The sequence below is a fragment of the Aythya fuligula genome, chromosome 3, assembly GCF_009819795.1.
Source record: "Aythya fuligula isolate bAytFul2 chromosome 3, bAytFul2.pri, whole genome shotgun sequence".
NCBI lineage: Eukaryota > Metazoa > Chordata > Aves > Anseriformes > Anatidae > Aythya > Aythya fuligula.
In genome coordinates, this window is record NC_045561.1 from 47,257,670 (window position 1) to 47,277,628 (window position 19,959).

The 19,959-nt window shown below is 38.8% G+C and overlaps 1 protein-coding gene across 1 annotated transcript in view; it reads left to right on the forward strand.

The window, feature by feature from the left end:
- Positions 1-422: 422 nt before the first annotated feature.
- The window catches only part of PRKN (parkin RBR E3 ubiquitin protein ligase), a 639,177-nt gene continuing 619,640 nt past the window's right edge, over positions 423-19,959 (forward strand). The window contains exons 1-3 of the mRNA XM_032183870.1: positions 423-658; positions 1,178-1,245; positions 11,547-11,710. Coding sequence (XP_032039761.1) covers positions 423-658; positions 1,178-1,245; positions 11,547-11,710 — 468 coding nt within the window. The remainder of the gene's footprint in view (positions 659-1,177; positions 1,246-11,546; positions 11,711-19,959) is intronic.

Sequence of the window (19,959 nt, forward strand, 5' to 3'; positions counted from 1 at the left end):
TTGTAAACTAATTTGAAAAAGAAAATGGATGCAAGTTTCTATTCTATAATTAGATTTTTTTTGGATGATTCATCATTTTATAGGTCTCTTAAGTTAAAGGGTTATTTCTTACTATCATAACAGAAATTATGTAAGATATTTTTGTTAAAGCTAGAGTAATTACATGGGATTTTTAACCAGAAATTGGGGGTATAATTTTGACTAGAGAATTTAACTTAGACCTGTCAGAGAATAAAAATAACCATTAGGATGAATTTCAAGCTGCTACAAAAGTGATGTACGTTCTGGAACAAAACACATTTTTCAAATGTTAATAGGATCAAAACCATTAACAGTTCACCATAATGCAAACTGTTAAGTCACAGCAGGCTGTGGGGAGCTGTGAGGTAAGCAGCAGCCATCATGTTCTGTCCATGTTAGGGATGCAGGCAGTGGGTGGCCCTGCAAACCGCAGCACAGGTGGGGAGCCAAGTGCTGTGGAGCCAGAGGTTGTGTCTCACACAGTGGTGAAGTGTCTGGTTTTTGGAGAGCCCTATGCTTGGCTACACAGAAGGGAGGCAGCCCAGGCCTGCTGGCTATGGGCAGTCCTGCTGCTGGAAGCCACTGGGAGTCCAGGAGAGACATCCTGGCATTTTCAGGAGAGTCTCCAGCTGAGCAGGTATCATTTTGCTGAGCAGTCTGTTACACTGATGTGTTTCATCCTGTTCTCAATGTTTCACATGCCAGCAGTTTTGGAAATCACACCAAAAGACTTCAAATGGAGAGCAGTAGACACTACAGTTAGGCTGCACGTCACGGCCACTGGCCTTGGGCAGTCAGCAGGGACCTTTCTTTGCACTGAGGCCCTAGGCTGTGGGCTGCCCAGCTCCAGCAGGGCCTGAGAGTTGAGATTTAACCAGGTCTCCTGTCACACCATCACTTCCCATCCCTACCAAGGCAGCAGAAGAGTTCAGCTGTGCCATTACCTTCAAGGGCAGTGTGTCCCTTGTGCCAGCCTGGGCTTGCCCACACCCACCTGGTCCCCATTACATCTTGATTAAGAAACAGGAGCCAGCTGCCACCAGCAGTGTGCTCAGTCTCTCTCCACATAGGTGGGGTCTTAGAGGTTGTTTTGAGGTTCCCAGTTTTTCTGTGACTGAAGAGTTCTTGCTTTTTATTACCGTGTGGCTTTTCTTAGGAGCAGCCATATCGGCACTGCTCCATGGGAGCAGAGCAGCCCCAGGAAGAAGTGCAGCCCTACAGCAGGTGAGTGAGGCCATGTGTGTGGTGAAGGACAGGCATGGTGGCAGAACAAGTCCTGTTCATCTGGAAGCTCAGGTGGGAACAGCAAGAGCTTTGCGTGGGCAGGGGCACTGCCACCATCTCTGATGGCTCTAGGGGTGGGATGACTCCAGAGGTCCTGGTCATGGGCAGTGTGAGGGAGGCCATGGGAGAAGCCAGGCAGGAACAGTTGGGACTAGTGGTGCCTCTAGGGCCTTGATAGTGTCTTCCCAAGATCTTCTGCAGAGCAATCATCCTTGTAGGTCATCTACTGCTGTTACAGTAACTCTGTAGTTGGGAAGACTGGTCTGGGATGGGGAGAGAAAGTGAGGTTTTGCCTATGGTTTGAAAGGAAAGAAGTGCATGAGGAAGTAGAGTTGGGTCGCCATTTAAAGGTGATGAGCAGGGCTATGACTGTATTGAAGCTTACTTTTCTACTTGGAGGGATAACGTTTAGTAAAACACGTTAATCGTGAAGATGCTTAAGAAGAGGGCTATAAAAAGTAGTTTTAAAATTGAGTGCTCAGTGATTGAACTGTAATGTCACTTGTGTATCTTCTAAAACAAATGAAAATGTGATTGTAATGGTACTGAAATACCCACAAATAGAATGAGTAAAAGCAAAGAAAATTAGACATGGGGGAAAAAAAAAAAAAAAAAAAAAAGGATGCATAAATGCTGGAGGAATAATCACTATTCTGTTTCTTTCCTTCGATGCAAGACACTTGACTATATCATATGTAACCATGTGTTGGGATAACCATGGCCTGCACTGTGACAACTTTTATTCCCTTCAGTTTTGACTTTATTTGTAGTAGCTCTTGTAGAAATTAAACAAAGTGAACATAAAGAGTTTCATATAGGTAGAGGGCAGGCATATATGTTTTTTCTTGGATTTCTGGTCTTTTTTATATATGGAACTAATCTGCTTTTATGCATCCATTCCATGTTATGGACAAAAATGGCACAGATACATATTTTAATATTTGTAATATGAATGCTGATGCTCCTTTGTCCTATAGTGAACAGCTAACAAACTTCATGAGATTGGAAAGCTCCTTTCTTAGTGAAGTATGACAGCTGCCACATTTAGCATACATCGTGTTAGTGGATCTTCAGCTGTCAAGTAATGCTTCTAGTATCTAACGGAATGTAGACACTATAAGACAAATGTGTTGAATTTCCTGGGGAACTGCAAATGAGCATAACTGTTAAAAGAGTGAAATCTCATTATTGCAGTTGCCACCTTGCAGTCCCTCTTACATCCTTAAAGCTATTGCAGTATATTACAAGTCCTACTTGCGTTTTTCTGACCCTCTTATGACTTTCATTGAACTCATGCAGTCTTTGCAAAAATATAGGTCCATTCTTCCACAGGACGGGTAATTTAAAAGCTGCAAGAGTATACACTTTATTTTTAAATGTAATACTTCTTATTAATACAGACAGCTGTAACATATAGCTGGAAATATGTAGAGTTTAAAGACTCTTACCCATATCCAAGCACATTAAAGAACAGTATGCGTCTATTTAAAATGAAACATGAGTGTAGGTTGATTTCTGCCATGAACTTCCTTGATACAGCTTTGTGCTGATCTAAGCAGCCAGTAAATCAGGACAAAAATAGCTAGGAAAATAACATTTTAAAGAGACTTTTTAAGGAAATACTAACATAATTGTAGTGTTGAGGAATGCATAGATAACTCAAACTTTAAAGAAAATTTGGGTACAGTAAAACCAGTGAATTATTCACAGGAAATAATTCACTGGACATAATTTACCTTGTCCTTTGGATTAAAAGGCATAATTCCTCGAACAAAATTAGGTTACTGTGGGAATTGCTGAGTTTAAATTTTTTTGTCACTGCAATATAAGAAAGCAATAGCATGTGCACACATAGTTCTAGCAGAAAGGAGTCTCTTTTTGAATTGTGTCTGTACTGGGTTTGGATTACTTGGTAGTGTGGAAGAGATGGGAGGCTGTTAACCTGCCTACTTGCTGGATTTCACTCATTGTTACATTGTATGCAGGACATGTCTGGAAATGCAAGTCCATGACATCTACAGAAGAGCTGCCATAGTACTCCAGAGTCTGTTTAACCCAATTCATTGTTGTATCTGACAGTGACCATAAGCAGTGGCCTCAAGAAAGAGAGTAGGGAAAGTGATATGCCTATATGTGAATAGGTCATACGTCTCCCTATATTCTCATGGCTCACAACTATTTTTAACTTAATGACAGAAGCCTTACAAAGTATTTTCTGTAAAAAAAGGTGTGGTGTTGGGGGAAGCCTTGTACTGGTATTTATTTATTTTACTGGCCTTGCAGTGGTAAGCTCCTCTTTGGCTCAGCACATGACTTGAAGATCTGGCCCTTCAAGATAGAAACCTACATGTGAACTATTTCTTACTAGTATATGTTACCCTGTTCTTTTCAGTAGAGAGTTTACTGAGAGTTTATTCATATAGAATATGTCAATCAGTTTCTTTTCTCCCATTGAGCCCAAGTTATTGCATCTACTACTTCTCTGGTGCAATTCATTGCAACATTGTCTTTTTTGAACTAGTTTCTACCAGTTTGGCTTGATGCCCTCTAAAACTTGCAACAGAAGTGACTGCCCAATCCCTAATCACCCTTTCCATGCTGTTCATGATTTTGTCGAAAACTGCCATGAGGTATGAATATAGCAGTTATGAATACTGCTGTGTTGCTTTCTGTGATAAATAGTTGTTTGAATAAATGTCAATCATGGTTTTTATTTAAAAAGGATATAAAACAGAAATCTAATCTAAAACATTGAGTTACTAATCAAGGAACTTTTTTTTTATGATATTCATTTAGTAGTAGCTTGAAGTAAAGATGTTTCTATGAGACAGTTTATCCTTTACTAAGGAGATGAATAACCTCACTAAGGATGGGGTTTTATAGATATTGTTTATATTAGATTACTGCCTTGTTCTCTATGTGTGACTACATCATAAAATCATTTGTTAGGTGAAGGTAATTTACAAATGATCAGAAGCAACCAAATTACTTTAGCTTAATGAGTTGCTCCTTATTGCCTGTGTAGGCTCTTTTTCTGCTGTGGCTGTGAAGTTGGCTTACGTTAATGTGTTTTATTTTACAGTTGCAATGATCGAGGAGGCCTAATGTAGCCAGTTATCATGGCTCAGCAATGAATGTTAACTCATTAAGTTGTGGTTAACTTTGTTGCATATACCTGTCAGTCTGCAATTACCAGACCTGGTACAAAATACACAGCAGGGCATTTTGCCAGGAAATCATCATACCAATTCATCAATATCTGCAATATTGGCAACCTGCTAGTCTCAGGGCAGGTGCAGGTGTTGATATTCAGCCACAGATGAAATATGTGAAATCACTAAGATACTGTCTCACTCCTTGTGTACACAGAGGTTCTCCAGCTAGATTTCCCTCTTTACAGAGGGGAATCGCTGGCAGTATGATCAGTGGAAGGACATCGAGTACCTGGATCTTACTATCTTGAGTTTTCTCCAATTTGTCAGAATTTTGGCAACTTTTTGATGAAAAGACATCTGTTTGAGAGTTTTCCTGGAGAGAAATGAAGGTATTTTTGCTAACTGACGAAAGGTATCTGTGACTACACAGATTCCTAAGGGACTGGTTACTCTAATGATGAGATTTAATTTTATTATATACATATGTTAAGAACAAAATTAGGAAAGTCAGGTAGCCTGAACTTTACGGAAGTGACAGCAGACTCCAAAGCAGGATTTGATGTAGTGGAAGTAGGGCAGAAATTTAAAATGTCTGTGAGTGAACCTCCCTGCTCCTTAGTGTTCCTGGGAACAGCAAGTGCTGGGAAGGTCTCCTGTTCTGACACAGAACTGACACAAATCTACAAAGAAGGCTGCGAGCAGGTCCAGGCTGCTGGAGATGCTGCAGGAATACTCTTCAAAGATCTTCGCACAGAATCATTTAACCATTTATGTGGACTTTCAGTAACAGGTGCTGACTGGCTGTTTAATAAAAACCTGTCACAAGTCTGAGCTTTTCCGTCACAGTCCTGACTTCAGCTTGCACAGTCTCCCCAACTCCTCTGTTTTCCTTTTTTGCTGCTCTTTAATCTTTTGCTTTACTTCTTTCCCTTCTTGCAATTCCCTTGGCACACTGAAAACCAGGAAATAATAAAAAGTTGTGGAACAAGATTTACTGCTATCACATTATATTGCGTTCTGCTGCTAGTTTCTCACACTACATCTATACTACAGTAGTATTTCCATAATTCAGACTGTAGAAATTTGAAGCAGCAATTGGTATTAATTCCAGGTTTATCAGGTGCCTTCAAAAGTATCTTATTTTCTTTAAATATAAATATTAAAATAATAAAACAGCATCTTGCCATTTGTTAGAGGATGCAAGAGCCCCAAGCATCTGAAAAAAAATGTTTCTATTTTATGTAATGAAATGGTACAGCTGCTTTCAGCCTGTTCCTCAAGAGGTAATTCCCAGTTGTACTGAAGCGGAGGGGTTGGCAGCAGGGACTGCTCTAGCAGGTGGTGAGGATTTTACATTATCCTCATTTCTACCTTCTCTTCTGTTATTTACCTGCTCTGTGCTTCCTGTTTTTTATCTACACTAAGCTGCTTAGTTGTAATGAATAAACTACTAATCCCAGTTTATGGGAATAATTTAAAATCTATATTGAAAAGGAAGGGCTCATATTCTCACGTGAGATAGTCTATATGTAGGTTTTGAGCTATGAAGGGCCGTGTTCTCAAGTCATGTGCTGAGCCAAAAAGGAACTGATCACCACAGACAGATAATGTCACAAGACAGTTTTTTCATTCTTAGGAAAATATATTTTAAAGATCTTGTCATCTGACTTTAGGAGGAAAAGGGCTCTGGAAAAAAATAGCTTCACATATTTCATGTTGTCCTTGGGTTAAACCTTGGTTATACTCTTTTTGCCCCTAGAAAGAAAGCAGAACAAGGAATATTTGGAGCTGTCATAACTATCATGGACACAATGTCATTGCTCAGCAATAAGTACTAAGACCTCAAAATTTAAATGAGTACATTCTCTTGCTTCTGCTTATCCCTTGTAGATTATAGCTTGTTTGGTGTGTGGGAAAGCAAGATTGTTGATTAAGGAAGAAAAAGAATTGTCTATTTTATGTCAAAACTGAAAATTATGCTTCGTATTTAGCAGTGTAAAAACATTGACAACCTTTTCCACTCTTGGTACACCGTTCAGTTTCTTTGGTTCTGTATATTGGGACTGCCTTTGCAGTTTGGAGGCACCTGGGACTCCACTTGTTAGAAGCGTGCAATATTTATCTTTTTGATTCAGCACTGGAAAATCTGTAGAACTGATGACAATGGTTTTTAAAGCCTGGCACTTTTGGTATGACTTGCCAAAAAGAAAGGCTGCAGAATGGCAGGGCTCTGAGCAATGCCCTGCTGTGGTCCTGGCAGGGGCGCCTGCCCACCAGCTTGCTTGCAGGCTTCACAAGGCATCCTGTGGATCCCCAGCACCTCCTCCCCACTGTGTGCTTGTGTCTGAGCTTATCCAGTTTGCATCTGTGCATTTACTTGAATTTCCCATTGAATTTGTACTAATATGCTGAATTGTAAACAGACACAGCTGGGATGCAGGTGCACATTTCTTTTGGTATCCCGGTTGGATGCGTAAGGCATGGACAGGTGGCCTGGAGCGGTGCTGTCTTCAGCTGCGCAAGATTTTGTCACAGTCCTTTTTACTTGTTTATGTTGCCTTCACTAACAATTATTTAGTTTGGAAACTCTATTTAACATATTGTATCTTAAGTGGCTGAATCTTGTTGCTGACTCCATTTTGGTAGTGGGTGAAGTGATAGATCAGACTGTTTCTGAAACATGAGGTCTTCGGGATAGAAATACTGTGTTTGAGAACTAGTGAATTTCCGTGTTGTATTTACATGAATAAAGTGTTTTGTTACATTGAATTTATTAATATAAGTCACTGTGGAGGTGATAATGATATTAATTGCTTTTAATAACCTAATTAAAATTTAAATTAAAAATATTTTTAGTTTTAAAACTTCTGTTTACTACAGCCAGCTGAATACAAATCAACTAAATGCTAAGCAGCTGAGTTCCTAGGGAACATTTTTTTTTTTTTCAAACTAAGTGCTGGGCAGTTACTAGCAAGGTACCTTATAGATTCCTTTTGACCATAGTACTCACATCTTTCTGAGATTATTTCCCTCAGAATGTAGCACCAGCATTAATTCAAGCAGAGGGCAGTCAGCAGGAAGAACAAAGAAACACTTCCGTGAAGTGCTGTAGAAATGAAAATATTTTAACATATATTACTTCTTGTTCAGCAAGAAGACCACAAATTGTTACACAAATGGTCAAATACTTTGAATTCTTTTATCCGAGATGAAAGCAAGTCTAAAAGTGCTGAAAATTACCCAAACTGGTAACTGAGATTTTTTATTCTACATAATATTTACGTGTGTATGCCTCCACTTTCTGTCCAGTTTGTGCATGTATATATGTTGCAGTATAGCATTTTTACTTCCAGATTCTGTTTCCGTGAATTACTAGCCTCTGCCTGTGAAAACTTGTTCTATTCTGATTAAGCAGTTATAACCTGCTGCTGCATGCTAGACCATCATTTCTCTATATATGATCCCATACATCTTGTTCACACCTGAATGTGTTTCACTTACCCTGCAACCCTGTATATTCTGATTTTTGTCATATCAGTTTCCTGGGGGAAAGGCACTGCTCAGTGCAAATGCACTTTCTGCCCTTGTCCCCAGAGCCAAGAGTGTTCCCTCTGCCAAAAATTTTCTTGCTGTGTAGGCACATGCTTGAAAAATGTGTATTATATAAGACATGGGAAATGATGTTAGCAATCTTTTAAAGTTACTTTTTATAAAACGTTCCATTTATGTATTAGTTGCTGATCTTTCCAAACAGATTAATGCCCTCCAATGCATTAAATGTAAAACTGAAGTTATTGCATGAAGATGTAAACCTTAGATATCTGGAAGATGTAGTGAAATGTTTATACACTTCTATTTTACTAATTTTCAGTGCTACTATTGTCCTGTGCTTAAAGTGTGTGGATGCAAAGTGAAATATTTAAGAGAGAGGTACTAAGGGACATTTACAAAAGCACCCAGGTAATATCTGGATCCTTATAGAAATCGGATCCATGCAATTCTCTGTGTTGACATGACAGCCAAGTATAATGTTTCCTTTTATTGGACCAGTTTTATGGTTACAGATGTGGGAGGAGGAGACCTGACCCAAGTGGAGCCTCCTTTCTTCAGTTGGGGTAGGATAATGTAAATAACTTGATGGGTTTCTACTGGATTTCCATCAGAACTTTAGGATTGAGGTAGATTCTCCAATCTTCTGTGAAGCCAATATTTATTTAGCTTCCAGTAGACAAACTTTAAATTCAAGCTCTTTCCAAAGACTGTGTGCTTTGGAAGGGGTGTTAGAGGTTTGTGTAACTTCAGCTGAGATGTCAAGTAACATGTGCTGTTCAGAGTATCAGCTCAATTGTGATGATTTAATTATTGAGCTGAAATTCCAGGAAGAAAATAACTTTATTGTTATTATTATTAAAAGGCAGCTTGGAACATAGTGGTGAAATTCTGTTTTTATTCAGCAGATTAAAGTTTTGTATTTAGTTTTCTTTATGCTCTGTGCAGGTAAGCAAAGATCCCATCATTGCTTTTGCATTGAAAAGAGTTGATGGATGGAGAGTTGGTGGATGGCATTCTTTTTGATAGAATTAATGTGTAATGTTAATTAACTGTTTGTGGATTGGAACCTTCCAGCAAACAAAGCTTGGCATTCCTGCATTTTTCTGAGTCAGCGCCTCAGGCTTGTAGGAGAATAGTTCTCATCTTTGTTGTTGCGTGCAAAATGTTAGTGCTGCTTCCCTTTCTTTCCCCTTGTTTGTGTTACAACTGTGGGATGGATGCTTCTACCTCCTTGTACATGCTGGGATTGGGAGACTGTACCTGTTGGTGATGAATAAAAATACACTTCTGTGGGGGATGGGGTGGCAGCTGTTGGTGGTAGACATGAATTATGCTTGCAGTAAGTGCATTGGATTTATGTTGTCTTTGGAAAATGAATAGTGCTTTAAAATTCACTTAAATACTCCTTTGCCTGTTTGTGTTTCTTTTATCAAGCACTTTCCTCTTACCAGCACATTTGATTTGCAGAATCAATGCACTTGCTAACTTTTTATTTAATTTCCAAAACCAACAGCACTGACTTTCATAAGACTAAAGAAAAAGAGCATTGCTTACCAGTTAGGAAGAAGTCCTTGCAGATGCACATGTATGCACGTTACGTGTTTACGTGAGCATGTCTATATAAATCTATACACGTGTATACGTATCTAATAGATAGTTAGAGCTTAGCGTATAAAAGTGTATTCTCCATTGGTTTAACTATATATTTTGCTACCAGCCAAGGCAGCGTTATTTATAGTTGAACATTGTGAGTGTTCCTGAAAAGATGGGACATGTTCAGTAATTGGAACTACGCCTTGTCCTATAATTCATCCTTTAGTCTCTAAACCACAACCAAAATAAAATTCAAAATCCACTGATTTTTCTGACTGATCTGAATATAAGGGTAAGGGTTGTATAGTTCAGTTATTTCCAGAACATCTTTAAATAGAAATCAAGACCAGTAACAAGATGTAATACAGGAAGCTGTAGCACATTTCAGGGCATAGGCATTGCACTCTGCTGACACAGCATTATGCAATCCTGGCCCGTATTTTAGTACAGCAAGAGGGTACTTTTAAATGCAACACTTAAAATGTTGTGGAAATATTTATTGGTATATGGACTTGTCCCTTAAAGATTATCCAGGTATATCAAAATCTGTATTAAAGATATGAAATTGCAAGTATATACAATGTTCATTGCTCAACAAAACAACAGCAGCGTTCTCAGCTATATTCAAATATAGTGTATATACACTTAAGAATTATATATTCTTACATGTAGTAGATATGGTCTTAGTATAAGTGCTCAAAGTATTTGACAACTTTTGGAGTGGTGAGGTACATCTTTGTGTTTGAAAAATCATAGATCACATTTTCAGTTTAAAAATAGTTATTTTTTCAAACTGTATGAAACTTCTGCTTCTGTCAGTCATCAAAAATTCTAGGGAATAACATCTTCAGCTAAAGCATTGCAGTGGGAACTGAAAATGAATCTTTAAGAAGAATGGTGCTGCGATCAATACCCAAACAGTTCAGGTTTCAGGTATCCGCTATCTAGATGGGGATATACATGTATGTATATATTGGGGATATATATTCCTAATTCCTTTGCTTTCTGGTTGTGGAGCTATTGGTTGAAGCAGTCCACTGGGTTCAGATGTACTGTTCATACAGTCCCAGTGATTGATATGGATGTAGGGAGGTTTTTCCTGTTTCATAGTTCTTGTAGTCATTCCCCTGATCATGGGCCCAATGAGCTCATTCAGCATTCTTATGAAAAACAGCTCTGCCAGCTGAATGGCAGTAAGCTCATGAGTTTATTTGCCAGACTTATCTGGATGCATAAACCAGTTGCTTCGGCTCTAAAAATGATATGGCTAGTGCAGTAGTGATTTTCTGCACTGGATGTGTGGTGTATGCCGGCAGGAGTTATGTACTGCAGATGCTTTAGTGAACTCTGAAAACACCACAGAGTAATGCTATGCTCCCAGACATTCCTGCTGGTGTGTGATTTTTCTCTCTTGTCATTATCTTCTATAGAGTTATATCTATGGGAAACCAGTTTATGAGATTGTGCTTTACTGTGTGACAATGAATAGTTTTTTGTAGTATTATTTAATGTATCGTAGCTCTAAAACTCAGTTTCTTACATATATTTGTTACATGCAGTGGGGAAGAGCACAAGGGGCACAAAAAGTGTGTGTGCCCTATGCCTGCTAAGGATAAGGCTTAATCGAAAATCTGTTGTGCCAATTAGTGATTGCTTGGCCTGCTGCCCAGCTGGGTCCCTTTTGGTTCTGACTGTTCTCTGCAATTTATAACTCTGCTGGGCGAACCACATTGCTTTTGCTTATTGGTCACTAAGTGTTCTGCGATGGGAAATCCCGTACAGTTTGTCTTTTCAAAATGATATGTTGCAGTATTAATAGCTTTTCTCTTAAACTTGTGAATGCTTTCTGAAGCTAAAGAACAAGCCTTTCACAGTCATGCTAGTACAGGTACGTGGTAAGAAATGCTCACTTTAAAATTTTTGTTTTGTTTTGTTTTTTAGTGTTTGTTAGGTTCAACTCCAGCCATGGCTTCCCGGTGGAGCTAAGGTCGGATGCCAGCATCCTCCAGCTGAAGGAGGTGGTTGCGCAGCGACTGGCGGTTCCAGCTGACCAGCTGCGGGTGATTTTTGCAGGGAAGGAACTCAGCAACGACTTGACGCTGCAGGTAAGCCTCCCGGGGTAGCTTCACTCCTGGACTGCTGCCAGCTCTTCTGCCTCTGCCTCTAATGCTGCCAATCTGACATTCATGCCTGAGATCTAATAGAATAAATAGTGCCTGGGGATTCCTTGAACTTTACTCCACACTGCTTCATTAATTCTGACCTTCTTAATTATGCATTAAAACAGCAAGCAGGAAGGATAGGGGAAGAGAAAGAATATGAGAGAGAGTATGAGAGCGAGCTGTGCCTGGTGAATAAATGTTTACTGACTACAGAAGCAAGCCACAATTTCTGTATCTGTTCAATTTCTATCTTACTTATTCCATTTGAATCTTAATGAAGAAGGACGTGAATAAATTGCTCCAAACCAGGCTGCACAGTCAGCACATTTTATAGAATTTGTAACCCAATTGTGACCCCTGGAGGATAGCTACAGGGCTGCTGCTGCTGTGTGTGCTGCTGCACGCATGCGCAGGTGAACATGCTGCTGGAGGGGTGGTTACAGATCAAAAAGCCCACAGAGGTATACTCCAAAACACTGAATTCATAAATGTGTGAAGCTAAGAGCAGCAAGGAGCATGGATGAATGGCTATAAGTGGGTATCTGAATTTCATCAGCTGAAGGTTAGCTGACTGTTCTGTTCAATAAATGCAGAGAGCTGCTCGTCCATGGTGAGCACTAGTAAGCATGGAGAGATAGGTTCAACTTTCTATTCTTTTTTGTCTGTACTGCTGTTACCAGTGATGCCACAGTTGCTTTATCAATATTTTTGTTTATTTTGTGACTAGCGTATGTGGATTTCAGAGCACAGTCAGTCAGGGTTAGTGTAAGATCACACATTTAAGACGTCGGGAATTTGGGGAAACCTACTGGCCTTTCAAGAGAGTGAGAACATTGACAATGAAACTGCTATCCTTCTGCAGTTGTTTCAAAAGTACAGACACAGTCTCTAGTAGTGCAGGTGATTACATAAAAGGTCCCTCACAGGCAGAAATATTTCAGATTAATTGGCACTCATGTTTCAGAAGTATTGCAGTACCTAGAATGGCTGATAAGTCTGGGTAAAGAAACCCTCTACTGTATTGATGACCTATCACTATTTCTCTGTGATTATATTTATTGCTTTGCAAAACGTTTTAGGGTGTTCCAGTGCACAAAAGAAACTACAGAAATATGAATTGTCAGTCTACAATGCATCACTCGTGAATAGTGTTGATGCATATATTCATGGCATAAACTGAAATATGTTTCAGTTGTATGCGAAAAATATGTATGAAAATATAAGAATAATAAAAAAAAAAAGTTGAAGTCAGATGTCATTTGGTCATTTGCTAGATTTAGGTGTCTTGTTCTGTCAGAAGATTCTGAGCCACTTGGCATTTCCTGGGAAGCTGTAGTTATTGGTGTCACTGCCATTTTATGTCACACACACTGGGCCTAGCTTTTCACTTTTAACCAGATTTGTTCTCAACTACTATGTACGCTCTTTTGCCATAGTAAATTAAAAATTGCTTTTCAGATATATGGGTCTGCTGATTATTTCCTTAATTTCAAGAAGTAATACATGTAGCCAAGAATTTTTATTAATAAACTGGGCCTAGAATTATTGCTTTGATTTTTGGTTTCTAAAGCAGATAGAAAGTTTAAAAACTGTTTCAGATGGTATAATCCATGCTAGTGTATTGAAGTGCCTTAAATAACCCAATGATTAATATCATCAGCAAAGTATCAACTACATTTTTGTTCTTGATACTCAATTATTCTACTCTGTGTTTTGATTTTTTTTTCTGCCATTTATTTGTGTATTTGTATCTATTCACTGTAGAAATTGTCGACAGAAGAAGAACAATAGATGGTTAGATGTACTTGAGTTCCTACGGAAGGCAGTTGGGGGGTTTTTGCATAAGCAGCTGAATGCTGGTAAAATGTGTGCTAGTGAAATACTAACTGCTGGCATTTATGTTGCGTCGGTAATTTTGGAGTTAATATTGCGTACAAGAAAATTAAATAGCTCTTCTTTTCTAGACCTACTGATTTGTGTGAAGGCTAAGAAAAATAGAGCATAGATTTGTACTCAAATGAAACTTTGGAGTACCGTTATTTTACGGTAGCCTGGAATTTCTTGGTAGACCATTTTATCCTTCCACGTTCTGTAAATTACTTTGGAACTTACTTACCCAAGATACTGTAGGAGAATCTAGAGGTCAGGAAGGAGAACTGATAGTATTGCAGCTAATGAGATTATAGAGGACATGGGAAAACCCGAGATAATTGCAGGAGTATGGGATGGGGATCTAGGAAATACTCCAGGATAGCAAACTTTACTGGTTTCACGGCTCACAGAACAACTAGATTTGGCTTGATAGCTACTTTAAGATCTTAGGCAGAGACATAACTGAGAATATGAAAGCTGTGTTTTTATTCCTGTTTGGAGAGAGAGGAACAATCTTTCATGGTAGTTGAATGCCATGAAAAAGAAATGAAGCTTGGCTGGACAAACATTAAAGAAAACTAATTATAAGGAAGAAAGCGCCAAGTTGAGATCTTTACATGAGTGAGTAATTGGATATCAACAGTTTAAAAAAAATGGGAAGGATAGGAGTGAAGTATATTTGGAGACATTTAATTTGATACTTCAGATGAGTAGACTATGATTCAGCTGTGTACAGGGGAGATGAGTACCTTTGCTACTGTCTGAGGAGCAAGTAGAGAAGTTATAGTAATAAAATATCGGTAATGACTGGATGAAAAATGAGAATGCAAAACTTTGGATCTTAAAGGAAGTAGAGCAATAAGCTGCACAGTAAATGGTGTCACTTTAAGGGTGCTAAATATTCTGAAGAATGATGAAGAGCTTCTGGCTGATTACAGTTCACTTTGGAATGAATAGAAGTAATTAATATGGACTCAAAATAGGAATTCTTTCAGAAAGCTATCATGGGTATATAGAATCATAGAATATCCTGAGTTGGAAGGGACCCTTAAGGATCATCAAGTCCAACTCTTGACACCGCACAGGTCTACCCAAAAGTTCAGACCATGTGCCTAAGTTCACAGTCCAATCTTTTCTTAAATTCAGACAGGCTCAGTGCAGTGACCACTTCCCTGGGGAGCCTGTTCCAGTGTGCAACCACCCTCTCTGTGAAGAACCCCCTCCTGACGTCCAGCCTAAATTTCCCCTGCCTCAGCTTAACCCCGTTCCCGCGGGTCCTGTCACTGGTGTTAATGGAGAAAAGGTCTCCTGCCTCTCAACAACCCCTTGCGAGGAAGTTGTAGACTGTGATGAGGTCCCCCCTCAGCCTCCTCTTCTCCAGGCTGAACAGGCCCAGTGACCTCAGCCGTTCCTCGTACGTCTTCCCCTCAAGGCCTTTCACCATCTTCGTAGCCCTCCTCTGGACACTCTCCAACAGTTTCATGTCCTTTCTATACTGTGGTGCCCAGAACTGCACACAGTACTCGAGGTGAGGCCGCACCAGCGCAGAGTAGAGCGGGACAATCACCTCCCTTGACCTACTAGCGATGCCGTGCTTGATGCACCCCAGGACACGATTGGCCCTCCTGGCTGCCAGGGCACACTGCTGGCTCATATTCAACTTGCTGTCTACCACGGCTCCCAGATCCCTCTCTTCTAGGCAGCTCTCCAGCGTCTCATCGCCCAGTCTGTACATGCAGCCAGGGTTTCCCCGTCCCAGGTGCAGGACCTGGCACTTGCTCTTATTGAACTTCATGCGGTTGGTGATCGCCCAGCTCTCCAACCTGTCCAGATCCCTCTGCAAGGCCTTTACACCCTCATTTGAGTCCACAACTCCTCCAAGTTTGGTGTCATCAGCAAACTTGCTCAAAATACCCTCTATTCCTACATCCAGATCGTTTATAAAAATATTGAAAAGTACCAGCCCTAAAATGGAGCCTTGAGGGACCCCACTGGTGACCGCCCGCCAGCCTGACACAGCCCCATTTACCATAACCCTTTGGGCCCTGCCCGTTAGCCAATTGCTCACCCATCGTATGATGTTTTTATTTAGCTGTATGGTGGACATTTTGTCCAGTAGGATCCTATGGGAAACCGTGTCAAAAGCCTTGCTGAAGTCCAAAAAAATCACATCAGCTGGTTTCCCTTGGTCCACCATACGGGTGATCTTATCATAAAAGGAAATCAGGTTAGTTAGGCAGGACCTACCCTTCACAAACCCATGCTGGCTGGGACCAATGACTGCTTTGTCCCCCAGGTGCGCCTCAATAAGTCCGAGAACCAACTTCTCCATGATTTTACCAGGCACTGACGTGAGACTGACAGGCCTGTAATTGATATTAGAACATATGAGAACAATGCTAAGTTTTTTTTTTTTTTTAATGTCAATCATAAGGGCAAAAGAAAAACACATTCATAGCAGATTCACCAAAGGAAAAAACAGAAGGTGGCTGGGTATGAGGAACATTGAAAGGTGACAAGAGATTACTGCTGCTTACAAAAATATTGTCCTTGTCCAAGAATGACAAAGTTAGTTAACAAGTCTTCTGGAGGTAAAATATGCAATATATATTGATACCCAATTTTGCTCTATGAAAATTACAAATTATTTGAAATTTACTAATATTAATAATAGAAACAGATGCTAATATATTAGCATAGGCTTGCTGCTTCTGTGAGAGTTCAAAATTGGCTTGTGTGGAGAAGCTCTTTGCAAACAGTCTGTAAGACAGCTTCCCTGCTTTGCAAAGTTTATAGTAAATGAATAAGGCAGAGAAATAATGTGATAGGAATCAGGCTTATTCAAAGTCAGTGGCAAACGAGAGATGGAACTAACTGTTTCCCAATCCAGTGCCACTTCTAGACTGTGTCAGGTAAACACTGAAAATAGTTCTTGGAGACAGAAGACAAAGGATATGGTTAGTGGCAGGACTTGTTAGCTTTAGCACAGTACTTCACTGAGAAGGCTTCTAAATCAGAAATAGCTTGCATTTTTCTAGAATGCATGCTTGAGCATTGGATCATAGGCTTTGTGTGAATTTGGCTCTGACTGCATCTGTCCATATAGGTGCTTTCCTGAACTTATCTATACACACATTTGAGAAACAAACAATCATGACAAGGTGGTGCAAGCTGGAGAGCATAGCTGAAAATGAATAAAAGGGAATGGCAACATAGATGATCACCTCTTCAGAGCAGAGAAAAAGAAGAAGAAGTGGAAATAACGGTAGTGTGGTGCAGTTTGACAGTGGTTTGGAAAGAATATGCTTTGTAGTGGAACAGTTTCGGAATGGTAAGCTTTAGAGGTCAGTACAGAGAGCACTTGGTTCTGCTGAAAGCACTACCCAGTGCTATCGTGTGAAAAACTGAAGGTCAGGCAGAGCACCTTGTGACAATAGACCTCAGCTGATATCTTTCACACTTGAAATATTTATGAAAATATGACTCCGTTACTACTGTTGCTCTCAATGGACAACTTGTTTAGCAGAAACAGGTATTTGAACTCCTACATATTTAGAAAGGGCCTTGTGTACATAAATGTATGGCAACCTTCTTATTCTCAAAGGACAGCTCAATATAATAGAGCTTCCTGCATTTTTTATATTTTTCAATTTACTGAAGGCACGAAGGAAAAAGTTAGTGTGACACAAGTGTAAAATGTGTCAAAAAAAAAAAAAAAAAAAAAAACAGCAAAAAGTGCTTGACTTTAGTTGTAAACTCAAACACTAAGAATAGAATTGATATTTTGAAATGCACAATAAATAGTGTCATTTGTTACATTCTACAGTTCTGTATATGGGATACAGAATCAGAGAAAGCCCTCTATATTAGGCAGTCTCGGAGGTTACAGAATACAGCTGAGCCAACATTTGCATACATAAATGCATTTTAGAGAGATTTGCTCAGAGACATCTTGTCTGAGTCAGTTATCCTATGTGAAATTCAAAGAGAGAAAATGATTTTGTGTATGTGTGTTTAAATCAGCATTTTCAGTCAATATTTGATCGACCTTTGGATCTGTTCTTACTTGTAAAGCTGAAAGATGTCTTGTACTTCTTCAAACCAGAAAATGCTAACTGAAAAAATCTTAGGAATATTATAGTAATTAGGGAAATCTAGAGATGCAATGTGTTTCCAGGTAATATGGACTTTGCTAGATGAGTGGATAACAGTACTCATTACTTGCATTCTTTTGACAGCTGCGAGCTCACTGTATGTGAGAACAAACTTACTCTGTGTTGAGTATGTTTTGCTAAGACTTGTGGTGCACCACGTATTATTTATATACCTTACTCTTGCCCTTAATGAATGTAGAAAATACAATGTAGCTATGTGCATTTAGAAATTAAGTCAGGTCTGGCTCAGGTCTACAGATTTTCCATGTCTGTTTAAGAGGATCCATTGCTTTGTAACTGTTCCAGCAGATCAGGCTCTAAATGCATTAATAATTGACCTTTGAGCCAGGTAGTGCATTTCCATTCTGTATGGTGGCCTTAAACTTTGCTGGTACCTTCTGGATTCTTCTGACATAATATATGTTTTCATTGGTCTGCTGGTTGTAGTGGAAGTGTGACAAGGTTTTCTTTGCAAACTTTATCATGACTTTGCTCTCTACAAACTTGTATTCAATTTCTAGAACTACTTGGGTTTGGGTACCTAGATGAGTTCTTTGTTGCCCGCTAAACGTGGTTCATGGTTCCCTGGAATAAGGTTGCTGATACCATCCTTCTCACAGGAGATTTGCCAACTCATAGTACTGAATGACCCACGTGGCCCATTTAGAATCACTTCCAAATATTTGAACATTTCTTTTGTTTTCTACTTTGCTAAAAGTTTCAATATACTGGGTGAGTCTAAGGAATTAATTTCCATTCAGTCTGTGATTGTTACCATTTTCTTATATGTGAGAATGGTTTCAGGCAGCAGATGATTTATTTATTTATTTCCACTTCACTTCTGTTAGGCAGTTAAAATTTTGCCATTTTAAGGCCATTATAAATTCTATGAAATCCATTTCTGAAAGAATGGTTGCTTTGTGTGGTGCTGATAGAGAAACTGCAATACCAGTTGTACCAAATACAGTATATTGATTTTAAAAAAAAAAAAAAAAAACAAAAAAAAAAAAAACTCCCCTGGCAAACCACTGTAGTTCTTCTTAAGACGTATAGTGTTTCAAAATGAAATTAGCTTGAAAATTGCACTAATATCAAATGTGTTTTTGTTTTCTGCCTGGATACTCATGTTACACAGCAACTTGTTGAATCTTTCTCTTATCATGACTATAATACAATTTGTATGGTTACAGTGCTGTGTATTTTCTGCTTCTGATCCTGCTTTAGATTGCAGGAGGAAAAATTGTGAGAAATAAAAACTTCAGGAAGCTGAGATTATTGGTGTGATGACGGTGAGCAATAACTTTTATGAGTTTGTAAATCATGACAGTAAAAGAAAGGTCAGCCCACTTTTTTATTTCATCACCTTTCCAAACTACTTTGTTGAAAAACTATTTAGCAAATTACACATCACTTCCAAAAACTATAGTTAAATTAGCATAACTTCAAGGGTAAGAGGGACATCTCCTTGCTTCTTCCTCTGTTTTCCTCAAAAGAAGTATGTTATTAATTATGCTGATAGATCATATTAAAAGGAAGGACCCAAAGAGGCTATGCACTAATTCATAACTAAAATGGGAAAATTAACAAATACTCGAATTGTGTTTAAAAACAGGCAAAAAATGTATTTGTTTAATTCTACACAATAAAAATACAGGATTAAAAAATAAGAAATTGGGACAGCACCTCTGAATTATTTAAAAAAAAACAAAAAACAAAACAAACAAAAAAAAACTTATATAGAAAGCAGAACCATAAAGGAACAGATGAAGACTTCAGTGTTGGAAATACCTTTTAAAATAGTAAGTAACATACCAATAGAAATATGTTTTCTCATTAGAGAGGTGGAATGTAGTCCCATGTCGTTATATTTTCTTTGCTTTAGTCTTAATTTTAGTTCAGTTTTTACAGCTCTGTTGTCTCAAATGTTGTCTGTAATAAATTCATATTTGTAATTATCAAGGTCACACAGCTGTTTAGTGAAAGATTCTTTTTTCCTTTCCTTTTTTCTAATTTTCAACCTTTCTCACTCATTTTATTTGAAAAGGTAAAGGGAAACTTAAATGTTTAAGTGTGTCATAGCTGATTAGATTTTCCATCATGGATGAATCTTCTCACTCTTTCTACTAGGAGTGACTTTTTTTTTTTTTTTTTTTTTTAAATCAAAGT